Source organism: Drosophila subpulchrella, chromosome 2R, assembly GCF_014743375.2.
Source record: "Drosophila subpulchrella strain 33 F10 #4 breed RU33 chromosome 2R, RU_Dsub_v1.1 Primary Assembly, whole genome shotgun sequence".
Lineage (NCBI taxonomy): Eukaryota > Metazoa > Arthropoda > Insecta > Diptera > Drosophilidae > Drosophila > Drosophila subpulchrella.
In genome coordinates this window covers 3,925,162-3,940,712 of record NC_050611.1, presented here as the reverse complement: position 1 = coordinate 3,940,712, position 15,551 = coordinate 3,925,162, and the positions used below count along the sequence as shown (strand labels likewise).

Sequence of the window (15,551 nt, the reverse complement as noted above, 5' to 3'; positions counted from 1 at the left end):
AGTAGTTTAACTCCTGCCTGGAGGGCCTGACTTGTCTAATCATATGTTACCAAAACAAAACAAAAGAAATGGAAACTTTCGCCCAAGCGATAAGCCTAATCGGGAATTAGTAGCTCCCGGTCCAAGGTGCTTTGACCAGGGGGCCACAAACCAAATACAAGGCATTGTCGTCTATCAAGAACCCATAAAAACCTGAAGATTCGTCTGCAGGGAATCAAAAGTGCCAGCTGTGGTACAGTGGTACACCCAAAAGCCAGAAATGAGAACACCCAAAATTCGTTTTGCTCTTCTTCAACTTAACGCACTAATCATGAAATATCTTTATTAATAATAATTTCTTGCGTACGGTATAATAATGTTTCATATAAGTATTCTTCTCCTTGCAGTGGTTTTTTAATACATTCAAATTTACACAAGTCCGGGGCTTTAGCACTACGACAATAATTGATATACAATATTTATAGTAGAGCTAGGTATATAGATTAATATGTACTGTATATAGATTTAATGCTCGTATATATAGTGGCGTAAACAAGTAAACTTTACAATTAGGCATGGTACTATGTATTTGGTTTCGGTTGCGTTTGCATTGCGAGGACTCGACTTTAATGGACAAGGTGGGGGAGGGGCAACTAATTATTGAGGGCCTCCTACTTTACAGTCATGTAAACGTACGTATAAATCTGCTGACCTATCGGATCCTTGATTGGAACTGCTTTTGATTGGCGGTGTACAAAATGGATACATGTCTCCCAAAAATAAGGTTAAAGTGGATAAATTCCTGCTCTGCTATGGGGAAATCTACCACGTCGGCAACTACAAATCGCTCTAAACTCGACGGGCCATATCATAAGTATATTTCTATATTTGTCTTATTGTCTTCAACGTTCTGTCGTCCGTCCTTTGCATTGACTTTGAGTACTTCGAAATTCCATGTGTTTTGATTCAGTTGTCAGTAGTCAGATATCAGTGGTGCTTTTGCTTTTGCCTTTGCCTTACCGAAATAAGAGAAAGTTGGGGGTATGAGAACCATTTTGCGGAAACCGAATTGGAAATATGGCTGGGACAATCTCTGTAGGTATCCTGTGGAGTGAACTCAAGTGAACAATGGGGTGCCGCTTAACAACTAGTTAAATATTAGACGCTTTATGGTTTCCCTTCTTCGATAGAACTTTACAACCACTAAAACTATTCACAGCAGTTTATTTTCATGTTTTGTTTTTCTTTGTGTAGCTCTGTCAGTGTGGGAAAATACTCTTGAGTGGTTTGAACGGGGAAAATAGATTGGAGTGAGGGGATGAAGAGTCTTAACAGCTAAACATTGAGGATATTATTTAGAATATCACACATTCCATGTATCTTTCTCTAATCAATATAGTTAGTATAGGTATTTGTTTGTATAACTCAACTAGAACTCGAAGTGTTAATATTGTGTCTCAACGCTCTTAACCTGTTTGAAGTAATATTAAAGTGTGTAACTCCTTTTAGATTACATATGCTAATTATAGGTCGGGTGAGTTCTACTTGAGGTCGAAATAAAAACTGCAGATCTCTACTAAAACTAAATGTTGAGTTTAACTCTTTGGAAATGCGCTGGCTAAGTCGACTATAAAGCGATTGCCGTTGAAGAGTTATCTCCAGGAGTGGCGGGCATTCTGGGGGATTATCGGGATTACGGGGATTACCGGGATTGGAGAGGAGTGCGGCGTGGGGATCAGAAATACTTTCAGTTTGTGTGCTCGAGTGTCTAATGGTAAAGCTTTAAGCATTCCAACTAAATGCTACATAATCGAATTTAAACCTTTAGCAACCCGTTTTAGATAATACCTAACATCCTGCGGCACATTGTACTCGTACATAGTTTTAAATTTAGTTTAGTTTTAGTTTGGGTTTAGTTCAGTTAGTGTTAAAGTACGGTTTAACAATTTTAGTTACGCACTCGAATGCAATTCTTCGGCTGTTTATTCTGGTAATTACTTAGATTAGATTTAAATTATGTTAAAATACTTATAGTAAATATTTATAAATGTTTGCGCTCAGCTCGGCACGCACTCTCCTCTCAATGCTCGTCTCAGTTAAACTAGTTCTTCACTTGCCATTTCGTTTCGGTTCACACCTGGACCTGGACCTGTATCTGTATCTGTATCTGTACCTGGACCTCTACCTGTATCTGTATCTGGATCTGTGTCTGCTTAGTTATCGGTTTCTGTATCGGCACCTGGGGGTTGTGGCTCCTCTAGACATCGTACGCGTCCTTCTTGTAGTTGTTCTTTCTGCTGGTTGGCACATTTAGCGCGTTCGATGTCTTGGTTGTAGTCGTCGGACGCATCATCATCATCCGCATGGTCATGGGCTTGTCCTCCTCCTCGTCGTCGGAGAAATCGCTCTGGGTCTTCACGTGACCACCGAGCGCCGGGCCACTGAAGTCGTTCTCGTCGTCCTCATCGTCCTAAATCAAGAGAAGAGGGGAAAACGGATGAGGCCACCCTTCAAGATGTCAGGCAATCAAATGGACGGACAGAGTCCTCTAGGAAATCAAGAACTTCTTACGAAATTATAGTACATAAATCAAATGAGCTGACACCACGCTGCGTATACTCGATATTCTACACAAGCTCAAGCGAAAGCTCTCTACACGGCCAGCGGATGGCCTCGAAAGCAGAATTTTCAAATTATAACGTCTAAAAGTCCAGTGACAACTGTAATGTAGATGTAAAGTAGATGTACATCCGCCACTGGTTGCAAGTAAAAGATTTGAATCATACCAAAAAACATTGAAACAATGAACAAACAAACGAACCAACAAACGAAATTTATATGGTAAAATCTTGGTTAACCCTCTGTTACTTTACCTGTTACTTTTAAGCCACGATCAGCCGCCAATTGGATTTCTATATTGGTTTAGAACTGCCTACATCTATGTACACTCATTGCCCTACTTCTGCTGAGCCCTCAAGCGATTTTGCTAGTCTTTTCCCTAAACTTAAGTTTTGTAAATAATTGTTCTGGCCTTTTCAGTTTTTTTCGGTTTGAAAGAGCTGTATGCGATTTTTTTCTAGCTACGATTAATTGCTGTGCGTTGATTAGTTCTTAGTGGTATTGAGTACAGGTAATTGCTTGGTAACCGAGGATGAGCAGTTGGTTTCTACTTGAGTCGAGGCATGTCCTTGGTGTTTGTTCGGTTTCTCTGGGTGTTCAGTGTTCGGTGTTCGGTGTTCTGTGTTTCTGGGCCATGCAAAGGGCTTTGGTGAACTACTTTAAGAGCTATCCTAGTTTTATCTGGCTGCTGATTTTTGTTTGGGGTTCTCTAAAACTTGGCGCTGCACTTGAGTTCGTATCCATGGCTTCGATTTCGTTTTCGGTTACGGTTCGTTCTAATTCTAAAACATTGACCAATGAAAGTGGACACGGGAGCAGAGGGAAAGAAGAGCAGAGAATCGTGTGATTAGCTTTAGTGTTTCAGAGATGTGCAGGTGACGATGGGATCGGGGTTTCTGGATGGGGCATAGCTTTCTATCCAGGACGAGGCACAACTTACTTCAAAGTCTCCAATTGTGAAGCGTGTCGCCGCTAGTGAATCTTGCGGTGGCATATCCGGACTCATATTCTGAACGACAATGGTGAGTGAGTTTGGTTATGTATTCGGTATTTGGATGTAAGCATTGTCAGATAGGAAAAACAAGCGCAAAAGTGAGGAATGTATCGTTAGGTGAGAGAAAGACACAATTAGTCACACGTATAGACCAAAAGAGAGATGGGCATAATCTTAGACTAAGAACACAACGAATGGTACAAAGAAAGCTCAAATCGAGACTGGATCGAAAGTGTTATCAACCGATTTGAGGGAGGATTTGCACTTACATCGTCGTCATTGTCGATCATCTCCTTGGTGGAGGCGGTTGTCTCGTTGCGGCGGATCGATCCCTGGTGGATGTCCAGGTCCACCTTCAGGCACTGGAAGCTACGCATGAGGAACACGATGGGCATGGGCAGGACCCCGGCCAGGATCATGGACAGGGCGATGGCCATCACCCAGTTGGGGTAGCTCTTCTGCTCGATCATGCCCTGTGGAAAGGAAAAATTTAGTTAAGAAGGGTAATCGGAAGAAGGGGTAACTAATGAGCAACATGGACTATACACTATTCATAATATTTTCAGAAATATACTGTGTCCATTGTTTGTAAGCCCAATATCTGTAAAGCTAACGTTAACTTATAATTGCCATTTTCTATGTTAATTTTGTAACAAAATTAGACCATAACATACAGCAAAATTTATTAATAACGTTAGTCTATAATTCGATAAGTAGTATAATAATTGTAGTCCGAATTTTTCTGTGGTCGATTGGCACAAAAGCCCTATGGTCCTGTGCTAAACTTAGTTAGTAAACCATGCTATTATCATGGAAATAAGAAAATATATACATTTTGATGATTGTTTCTATACTGTGTTGAACTATTTATTATTGTTGATACGAGACAGATAATATCCTTATTTTGATTTCTTAGCTCACTTTCTAGTCTTCCTAGCAGTTCTGCAAAATAAGTTTTCATAGTACCCAATATCACTTACCAAGTCGGCATTCCAAGCTCCGTAAGTGGGATTCCTGATGACCATAAAGACCACCGATGAGACCAGGATGCAGACCATGATCACCGGACCAATGTACCGCCAAGTCCACTGCCAGTAGATACCAGGTCGGTAGCCAGTCATCTGGTAGATGTCCTCAGTGAAGCTGTGGAAAGGCATCGTTAGTGTCCTAAGCTCAACTATATAAGAAAACCCCGAACTCACCGCTCGTGTCCGTAGATGAAGATCACTGCTATCATCTCCATCAGGGCCACCACCACGAGGCCAATGGTGCCGGCAAAGGAGTCGAACATCTTGAGCCAGTACTCGCCGGCACCTGTGCAGAAGATGAAACCGACAATGAAGCAGAAGAGACACACCACGCCAGTGACATGCTGTTTCTTAACCCGCTTGATAATGTCAATGTCGAAGAGGGTGCACAGCATGCCCTCCAGGATGCCGATCTGCGAGCCCAGTCCCAGCGACAGCAGCATGGTGAAGAAGAGCACGGCCCAGAAGGGAGCCCCGGGCAGCTCCACGATGGCCTGGGTGAACACGATGAAGGCCAGGCCAGTGCCCTCGGCAGCCTGTATATGAAAATAGATACGGTTAGACCCTCTAGATCGAAGGATCCCTCATCCCGACAGTACTCACATTGTCCAGTTCGTGGGCCAGACTGCACTCGCTCAACTGAAGCCTGGTCAGCTCGGTGCCATTCAGCATACTCATGGTCTGTTCATAGTTATGGGTCTCATTTACGCCCAGCAGTTTGTTCTTGACCAGGATGTCCGTATTACTGGGGGGAAATGAAATGAAAAAGGAAGAAAGAGTAAGCAATCAATGGAGACCAGTTGAAATCGGTTAGAACTCGACAGAGAGCCAGTTCAAGAGCAATTGTGCATAACTCAAAGTGGGTCCGTTAATTGATGCAAATTGACAGACACGACCGCGATTCCATATATCGATTCGAATATCAATGGATGGACGCAGAGGTACACCCACCGAGCCGGCAACTCATTGATACGCAAATAGATACAAAGACAGTTGCCCTGCGCCGGTTACAACTGGTCGGTATATTGATGACCCACCTAGTGGACCCACTGATGCGTACGACCCACTCCCTAACCCACTCCCTGACCCACTGACTCACCTGGCCACACAGCGGTCCACATTCACGGTGGCCTTGAACCCGAGAATGGCGAAGATGACCACGCTGGCGTAGATGGCCGTGACGGCATTGCAGACGGACACCAGGAGCACATCCCGCACGCAGTTGTTCTTCGGCGTGTTGTAGCTCCCGAAGGCGATCAGGGAGCCAAAGGCCAGGCCGAAGGAGTAGAAGACCTGCGTGGCTGCATCCAGCCAGACAGTGGGTTCGAGTAGCTTCTCCACCTTCGGCGTGTACATGTGCATCAGGCCAGCTCCGGCTCCTCTCAGCGTAATGCCGCGGATGAAGAAGATGGTCAGCACAATGTAGGGGAACAGCGAGGTGAAATAGACCACTTTGCCTGAGCTCTGGATGCCCTTCATCACGATGAAGAAGACAATGGTCCAGGACAGCATCAGGCAGAGCACGATCCACCACTTGAGGCCACCGGGCTCGTCCATGGAGGGGGCTGCATCCAAGGTGGTGCGGTACCAGAAGTACGTCGTCTCCGAGGACTTGGCGCACTCTTCCAGCTCAAAGCCTGTGCCGTTCAACGGACAGGTGGACCAGGGCAGCGGATACTATTGAGGAGATTATTCAATTACGGGCTATTTATTGGGTATCCAGAACACCAACTCACCCGAAAACTGTTGAAGAGGTAGAAGAAAACCCACGTGATAATCACGTTGTAGTACAGAGCCACAAACAGCGTCACTATGCACGACGAGATGCCGATGCCACCCAGCCAGGGATGGATGGTGTTCCACACACCCAAGGCACCCAATCGCATCCTCTGGCCGATCCCCAGCTCGATAAGGAACAGTGGAATGCCTTCCAGTATCAGCATAATCATAAAAGGTATCAGAAACGCACCTGCAAGAGGAAGAAAGAGGGCTTAGTTTCAAAGAGATAAGTAATAGTTCTTATACTAATCTTAGTAAAATTAAAAAAATAAATAAATTTAAAATATTATAGAAGCTTTCAAAGTTATATTAAGTTAAACTTTACATAGATAAAGATCAAATCAGTAGCCTAGCTTATAATAATTACTATCTTTCCCGCCGCGACTTTGTCCGCGTTTAAGAAACTGTTCCTAGAAGTGGTAGGAAAGATTCAAACGAAATAATTTGAAAAAATCAATGATTCAATGATTTTATGATTCGACTCTATGATTCGACTCAATGATTCGATTCTATGATTCGACTCTATAATTCAATTCTATGATTCGACTCTTGGTTCGACTCTATCTTAGACCCAAAGATTCGATTTTATGATTCGACTCTATGATTCGATTCTATGATTTGCCTCAATGATTCGATTTTATGATTCGACTCTATGATTCTATTCTATGATTCGACTGTTTGATTCGATTCTATCATTCGACTGTATGATTCGATTCAATCTTTCGATTCTGTGATTCGACTCCTTAAGTATTTTCTTGAGCTGTTTGGAGCCACTATTCCTCTCCCGATTTCCAATCCTCGAAATATGCTAAATAGTCCCTCAATCAACTCAAAGGGCGTTTCCCGGAGTTTTGAGGATAGACAGAAGTCACACGAAGCCAAACAATACAAAAGATGATATAAGTCGCATTTTTGGCAAAATGGTCACGAAGAACGAGCGAAATGTTATACGGGCCTTTGTCGTGATGCTAAAACCAACAGTAGTAATTGCCCCTAATTCTGGTCATAACGTTCAAATATTATTCCTTATTAATAGTTTTGCCTTGCGGAAGGAATGCACCACACCTCGAAAATCGAAAAAACAAATTCACCTTATTTTTGCACCACAGTAAACTTATTAATTGAATAAAAGTAATTACCCAATATAACAAAAGGAAACCAAATTCATTCAACACATATTGTTATTCTTTTTCCAAGTGCACCTTTGAATGACAGGTGACGTGACACAAAATCAATCAAAAGCCAGCCGGAAATTTGCATTTCTGGTCGGGTCGGGTAATATCTGGTTGGCCAGCTAGAGAGTATTCAAACTTCGATGCCGGGTCATGCTGTCAATTGTAATTGAATTAAAACCAGGGTGGGGTTAAAGCGCCATTAGAAATGTGCGTGCTCTTGCTATTGCGCCCCTGCACCACCCACCACCCACCGCCCATGCCCACGCCCACCCAAGGCCATCAATTGGGCCCTTCCGCCGTCGAATGCCAGGCAATTAGTGCACATTAAATCCCATAATGTTATTGTCAAAGCTGTGCACCTGATTAGCTGCATTTCGTTGGCCAACTGATATTGGATATGACACATGTCGACGGGCGGAGGGGCGTGGCGGGGGTCTACCCAATTTGGCGTTATCGCTCAGGTGACCCGTGCAGTCAAACAGACATTGATTGAAAAATACTGCTCCAGTTAGCGCATTTTGCCCGGCTACACGGTAATCCGAGGCTTAGCGTAAAATTCCATGCCAACGCTTTTGGAACTCGTAATCGACTTGGTATTATTACGGACCCAAATAACTTGCATATGAGGATTGCTTTCAAATTATGGAAAGTAACATCAACTGTTAAGTAACAAATATGATATCAAAGATATCTAAGAAAATATTATGTAAAATAATTAGCAATTTAGCAAACATAACGAAAGCATTTAAGTTTAAACTAAGTTTAGTACATCCATCCATCGATTTTAAGAACTTTGTTTCTTAAAAGACTAAAAAACTTTTAGGTACACTACGATTTAGATCTCAAGATATAGTTATTTGCAGACGAATACCTCCATCCATAACTCCATAATCCATAACGCCATTAAATGTAAGTTTAAGTGTAGTCGTCTTTAATGTACTCTTATTAACACCAACCGAATCTTGGGATATATCGGATAAATCATATATCATATATCGAATATAATCATAGTGTAACACTTCGTGGCTAAACGAACTACGTTCAAGTACGATTTTTTTGTTTAAATAATAGAAGTAATCTTCAACCCGTAATTCCATTAGCTTATTACAGAAATCGAAATTAAAACCCTAAATATATAACTATATCTTGCATTGTAATGAATAAACTTAGATCTGATTAGATATTGCTACTCACCGCCTCCGTTCTGTTGGCACAGGTAGGGAAACCGCCAGATGTTGCCGAGGCCCACCGAGTAGCCGATGATGCTGAGGAAGAACTGCATCTTGCCGCTCCAGGCGGCGCGTTCCGGCTCGTTGCCCGGGATGTCCACCGACTGCACGGAGTTGCGCTGCGGGGCGGTGAGGACGATGGTCACCCCGTGGGTGCCGTCGCCCCTCGCCCGGGTGTTCAGTGGCGCCATCTCGTGGCCGTTGCGCGGCGCATCGATGATTTTGGTGGCAGCCATCAACGTGCGGATTTCCCTGGCGTAGTATCCGTGGTTACCGTCTGCGAAAAAGTGGAGCAGTCGATTAGGAATTGGCAGGACTTGCGGGAAGGATTCTCCTTCCCATTGTTTGATCGATACTCCTCGAGTATCCGTGTGTGCGGGCTTGTTTGCCCATTTGTGTGGCGGCTCGTCCTTGAGACCACTTCTACTGGCTGCTAACTCAATTTGTGCCCTAATTGTTTGCCATTAGGCGGGTTCTCCGCTGGTTAATGGAACCTTTTCGCCGGCCCAACCACTCCATCTTTCTTTTTTCCCCTTGTCAACTTTCGTTATTTTATTACTATGCAAATTGGGTATAGTGCCATGGGAATTCATAAACAGGGTATGTTCATTAGTTTTCTGCAGAATTTACTCAGACATGTAAGTTGGTTGGCTAAAAGTAGTACACCTTAAATTATATTTCTAATGTTTTTTCGCTATCCGTTCAAATCCATCTCAACCAAAATTATTTTAGTTCTTTTAACTTGAGAAAGATGGTTCTTTCATAATAAATATATTTCAATTTGATATTTTCGTAAAAATTTAAAATACTAAAATATTCTGAATCGAACTGAGAAATCAAAACAGAATTGTATTGGAGAACAGGGACTGTAAATAATGTTTATAGATTTGTTTTTTGAATCAAAAAATCACCCACTTAGGATCGACATACGCGGAAAAGGAAAATACCATTGTAATTCTCTTTGGTTTGTGTATCCATTTTCATCATGATTTTTAAATAGGTGATTATTATAATATTTATAATATTTCTCATATTCCTACTAAAAAAATATCTCTTTACGATACTCAAGCATAAAGTCATCTTAGATACTTGGGGATACAAATTAATTTTTGTTGTTGGGCTAACTATCCAATATCCTAGATAATTCTGCCCGTGTAGCAAGCACTCATGTGGGGGGTCAGAGGTTAATTAGATCCTTAGTTTCAGCAGTAAACAAGCAAGCTGCTCCAAGGACTGTTTACGAGTCACTTAACCGACCCAACCACCCACTGAGAACGTGACTTCCTGAACCTTGTTGCTTGGTGTAGAGGAGAGCCAAAATTTTCGTCAACACCGCAGAAGGTCGTTGTAAATTGAAAGAGCAACTAAAAAAGAGCAACCTGGGGGGTGGAACTAAAGGGGGTTGGGGGTTTAGGGTTGGGGGTTTGGGGTGGCTCTACCCATGGGTCGTTCTATGTGGTGCCCATTTACTTGGAGGCTCGTCCTCTGTTGCTGACGTAGTAAATTAGGGCTAGAGAACAGGCAGCAGAGAGCGGAGAGCCATGGGTGTGTTGTTTTGGGGCAGAGGCAGCAGCTGTGTGGCAAGAAGCAGCAATTCACCACGGCGAGAGAGAGCCGAAAGCTCTGCCAAGCTTTTGGCGTCCTGCCGCTTCATTGATGGCCTTTGCGGGGAAAGGTTTCTCGGGGGGTGCAAAGGGGTTCCACGCCATATATTCTCGGTCTATTCTTCTATATTTTGCGTATACGTAATGTGCTATGACGTCTTTTGATGGCTGCCTCATTTTCCAATTGCGTTTCCCGAATCGCCACCCCCAACCGCCCATTCGTGTAAATATTTATCCAGCTACACCCACAAAGTGTATCTTGTAGTTACAGATGCAGAAACCAAAAAGTATACCCCCAGCTGGCATGTCTCTGATTAAATTGCAGGGAAACGAGCAATAATCAAAGGACGCAATATGCACTTGTCCGTACTTTTCCGCACTTTTCCCCCCGCCGAGCTGTCTCGGGAAAACTCTCGTCCTCTGATTACACAATGCGATTGCTGTTACGTAAACCAGAGTGTGAAAATATTAAAGTCCTGTGATTGTTGTGCTGTTGCTTTCTGCGTCGCAGTTAAGTGGGTGGATGGGTGGTCTCGGTTTTTTTCGCCTTCAATCACCGGCGTTTCTAAAAAAAGCTTGGGTAAGGATGTGGCCATGGCCCTGTCATTGGAATGGGTTAAAACACTTGGCTGGAACACAATGCCTAAATCATTGCCGTAGGAAATTACAAAATAAGGGTCAAGATTGCGGCTGATTGGCAGTGACAGGACCTCATTGAGGAATAGGTCCTCCGGCTTATATAACTCGCTGTTCAAGAACTGAGAACCCATCTGGTCTGAACTTAAATGAATGGAAATTTACCAAACAAAGCTACCCCAAAACTCATACACAGGTAGAAAAGCTTGGGTCCTGAGCTAAAAAAAGGACAATACCAATTGCGTCGTTGCCAAAGTGTTACTCGCAAAAAACAGCGAGTTCATCCCCTTTCAACTCGCGGGCTAGGACAACCGAGTTTAAAGCTTGTTCTGGGTTAAAGTGCCCTCGAAATAGCTCGAAAAAGAGGGGCGGGGATAGTGAAAATAAAACAAGTAGGCGAATCTGATGACATGGCGTGTTGCAGGCTAAATCGATAAGAACGGCTTTGCGGGTAAGGTGGAAATCAAGGGAAAAGCCAGCTGTCTTTTCCGATTTCTGCATAAATCATGCAATTTGATTGCCAATGAAATGCGCTCTGTTTACGCAATCGATTTTGCACATTTTATTAGCCTTTTGTTTACTCTATGCCATAACAAATTCGCTGCGAATCGTTCAAATATATATCCACTTGAATTTGAAATACCCACAAATATAACCATATTTGTGGCTATTTTGGGAACCACTCGAAAATAAACAGAGAGGTATTGCGCAAGTTGTTTGCTGGCTGCCAATATGCAACTTATGCCCTTTGCTCTTGCTAATTTATTTGGCCATCGTTTGGCGCCAAGTCGAGAATTGCGCCGAAAATCTGCGAGGACACTCGGCACCCAGAAGCCACCCCAAAACCACCCCCACTTCCGCTTCCGACTGACCTTGATGCTCAGCCTTCGATGCATTCAAGTTTGGCGGTAGTCGCCACAGTGTGTTTCCTGGAAAACGGCGCCAGTCTGTTCAGGATGGGAAACATTTGGAGGCACTTAAAAGTGACAATGAGGATCCCGAGGGGAGGGGGATTCCTCCCCAAACCCCCGATTCGATTTGTTTACGCATACATAACCTTGGTCAGCTGCTGCTCGAAGAAAGGAAGGTTTGTTTTGCAGAAACATTATGTAAATAAACGAGACACTGGCCTGGCTCTGGAACTACGGAAAGTTTCCATGTATTATTATACCACTTGGAGCCCCCTTTTAAGTCTCATTTTACAAGAAAATGAGTATGTTGATTTTACAATGTAAATTTAAGTTATACAAATCTTTACTTCCTTTTCACCTTTTTTAACTGCTAAGAAAAGCATTTTCATAGATATTTCGTCTCATCCTTATTGGCCTAAGTTTCTTGGTAATGAAAATAACACCAGTTTACAAAAAAAAATTGATGAAATACGCACTTCAGGAAACCTTTGTTTTCCGGTAAGATACATCTCCCTGATTAAGAAAAGGGCATTTAAAATTTTTTCTATGGTACCAATTTTTTTTAAAGTGTAAAAAACGTTTTTCGCACTTTTTTATTTTTTAACTCGAGTTGTGATAAACCGAATTCGGTCATTAAAGACTCATTTTACAGGTAATGGAATGCCCTTTAACTTTCTTGTACACATCGTTGAGTTCCATTCATTAGTTTAGAAGCTACACTTCGTCAAAGTTGAAAAAGTTGGAAAAAATGCAAAAACGCTGGCATAAATTGCTTCTTTAAAAATACACGCCTAAAAACCGAAATTAGTTTTATGTTGTTTTCTTAAAGGCTGAACTTTAACGGAGAATATAAGCCATTGATCACGACAATCCGTTGGTAAATCGATTTTTTACAGATTTTTAAACGTATATACCCAAGTTCAGTGTTCGGGAGCAGCGGCCGTTAAACATTATTTTAAATTTTCAGTGTTGGGGAACGTAAGATTTTGGTGCAAGTTGTAGTGCATAACGTCAGTTTCCTTGCTAATTTCTTGCTAAAAATATATGAAAATGATTTCCTTGTAACTGCAATCGCATCCTTTTTAGCTTGCCCAGCACTAATAGCAAAGAAACTGACGTTATGCATAACTACTTGCACCAAAATCTTACGTTCCCCAACACTGAAAATTTAAAATAATGTTTAACGGCCGCTGCTCCCGAACACTGAACTTGGGTATATACGTTTAAAAATCTGTAAAAAATCGATTTACCAACGGATTGTCGTGATCAATGGCTTATATTCTCCGTTAAAGTTCAGCCTTTAAGAAAACAACATAAAACTAATTTCGGTTTTTAGGCGTGTATTTTTAAAGAAGCAATTTATGCCAGCGTTTTTGCATTTTTTCCAACTTTTTCAACTTTGACGAAGTGTAGCTTCTAAACTAATGAATGGAACTCAACGATGTGTACAAGAAAGTTAAAGGGCATTCCATTACCTGTAAAATGAGTCTTTAATGACCGAATTCGGTTTATCACAACTCGAGTTAAAAAATAAAAAAGTGCGAAAAACGTTTTTTACACTTTAAAAAAAATTGGTACCATAGAAAAAATTTTAAATGCCCTTTTCTTAATCAGGGAGATGTATCTTACCGGAAAACAAAGGTTTCCTGAAGTGCGTATTTCATCAATTTTTTTTTGTAAACTGGTGTTATTCGTCATTATTTTTGTATAAGATTTCTACTTTAAACTTGAACTTTTATTAAAGAGATGGAAAATTATAAAGTTTTTGCTATGCTGAAATTGAAGTTTCGTAGTCCTGGCTAGTCCTGGCTTTTAAAACACTTTTAATTAATTTAATTATGGTAAATTATATTACCCTTTTGTTAAATAACCAACAAAAAAAGATATTCAATTTGGGGCGTGGTGAACCGTTCTGGAATAAACAAAGCCAACCCTTTCCACGATTTTGTATTCCTTTGTGCGTCTTAACCTTTTGCTCCAAGTTAGTAATCGATAAGAGGCGAGTGCTTAAGTCCCAGCCCAAACAGAGCATTAATTTTTCATCAAGCAAAGTCCGCTTGGCCAGATTCGAGCGTACTCATGCACTTGTCTGGCCAAAAAGATTGCCAAAATACCAGTGTACCAGTACCTTATATAGACCCTATATAAACCCATCGTACATTGTATCCAACTTTCGCTCTCACGAGGCAAATGTAGAGAGAAGGGAGGAAGCGAAATGCAATCAGACAGGCACAAAGTTCAATTGCTTGTGCTTTCCATTTTTGGCACAGCATCAACTGTTGGCCTGTTGAGGTCGATGGGGAGCGTGGAGGGTGGTGGGTGAAGCTTTTGTGGCCAAAACATCCCCTCGGCCAATGCCATTGCCAGCCCCAATGCATTTTATCAAAATCTCCAAAATAAAGAGAATCAAAGATGATGTTTTGAAGGACTTTTTTATGAAGAGAGCTTAAATATCTTGTTCTTTTCTAATAAAAACCATTTACAAGTTCACTAAATTAATGAAGTAAAATAAATAAACAACATTTTTTCAAAAGATTATTACAAAATTATAATATTTTCAATACTAGATCCCATTAGTTTGGAAAATATAGACTCAACTCAAATGAAACCGCTCAGAAAACCAAATTAAAATTTTTGTTTACGCTGCCCGTTCAGTCAAGTGATTAATGAGTGAATGTGTTCCCCTGCCAAAATCTGATTCTGTTTTCCCATGTTCTACAATGCACTATATATAGGTAGTTCATGTCAACGTGCAAAGTTGAATGTATTGCCGATTCTAGCACTTTGTTGGTTTTTGGAATGCGAATTCGCTTTGAATGCACAAAAATGCAGATTTTCGTTGGCGCTAGGGGCACGAAACAAATGAAATTAACATAAAGCTAAGTTCACTGTTTTCGCGGAAATCCACGTGCATCCCCAACCTCGAGTTTTTACGACAGAGTTGGGAGATAGAGATGGAAAAAGAGACAGAGAGAGAGCCTAACTGAGAGAGAGAGAGAGCACGAGCAGGACAGGGAGGAAGTCCTTTGGCTATATGTAGACATGTGCCTGTGTTAGTGGGCAGGACACGTCAGGCAGAAAGTTTCGCCTTGCTTTTTGTTTCGTACCAAAGTTTGTCTTGGCTGTGGTTTTGGGTTTGCAATTCCTGGCTGCTTTTCACACACACACTCGCGCGCTGGGAAAATCACTGATTTTCCTCGATTTTCCTCGATTTCCGCTTTAATCCAGCTTATCGCTCGATATCAATTTCGTTCGACGAATTTCTGCGTTTTTCACGGAGCTTTGCTCGGTTTTCACGACCGTTGGTTTGTGCTTTCTGTTGTTAAATGAATCCAAATCGCTTGGCGCCGCGCGAAGCTCGCGAATCGGCGTGGTGGGTTGGAGTCCGTGGTGAGTTCGCCACCACCAGCGCAGGCACTCACACACACGCACACTCAGCCACTGACGCAGGACTCTGCATGGAAATTTTTCGGCTGACAGCGTTTAAATTGGGCAAAGCTTCACTTTCATTGATTGCCGCACGCGGAAAGGAGGCCAAAAGCTGCAGGAGCACGTGGCTTTTCGGGGGTTGAAAGTTCAAATGCCGCCGCTATCGCC

General features: G+C 42.1%; 1 protein-coding gene across 2 annotated transcripts; it reads right to left on the bottom strand.

The window, feature by feature from the left end:
* Positions 1-1,925: 1,925 nt before the first annotated feature.
* On the bottom strand, positions 1,926-15,268 carry LOC119550104 (sodium-dependent neutral amino acid transporter B(0)AT3). Of its 2 annotated transcripts, XR_005219438.1 has the most exons (11): positions 15,062-15,268; positions 8,769-9,080; positions 6,357-6,589; positions 5,720-6,297; positions 5,224-5,365; positions 4,795-5,156; positions 4,573-4,735; positions 3,862-4,065; positions 3,539-3,607; positions 2,853-3,380; positions 2,313-2,449 (listed from the first exon to the last, which is right to left on the bottom strand). XR_005219438.1 is itself a non-coding variant. In XM_037858584.1 (9 exons), exons 2-9 carry the CDS (start codon positions 9,037-9,039, stop codon positions 2,237-2,239), a joined length of 2,166 nt encoding a protein of 721 aa, XP_037714512.1. In that variant the 5' UTR covers positions 9,040-9,080; positions 15,062-15,268; the 3' UTR covers positions 1,926-2,236. The 2 variants fall into 2 exon arrangements, 1 of the variants encoding a protein (XP_037714512.1); XM_037858584.1 differs by lacking the exons at positions 2,853-3,380; positions 3,539-3,607 and having other exon boundaries at positions 1,926-2,449.
* Between the last annotated feature and the right edge of the window lie 283 nt (positions 15,269-15,551).

Excerpts from the sequence above, each read along its gene's own strand:
- LOC119550104 (XM_037858584.1), bottom strand. The coding sequence starts at position 9,039 with ATGGCTGCCACCAAAATCATCGATGCGCCGCGCAACGGCCACGAGATG. Across the intron at positions 5,366-5,719 it reads GTGGACCGCTGTGTGGCCAG|TAATACGGACATCCTGGTCA; the intron begins GTGAGTCAGTGG and ends ATTTCCCCCCAG. Across the intron at positions 4,736-4,794 it reads TTCATCTACGGACACGAGCG|CTTCACTGAGGACATCTACC; the intron begins GTGAGTTCGGGG and ends GCCTTTCCACAG.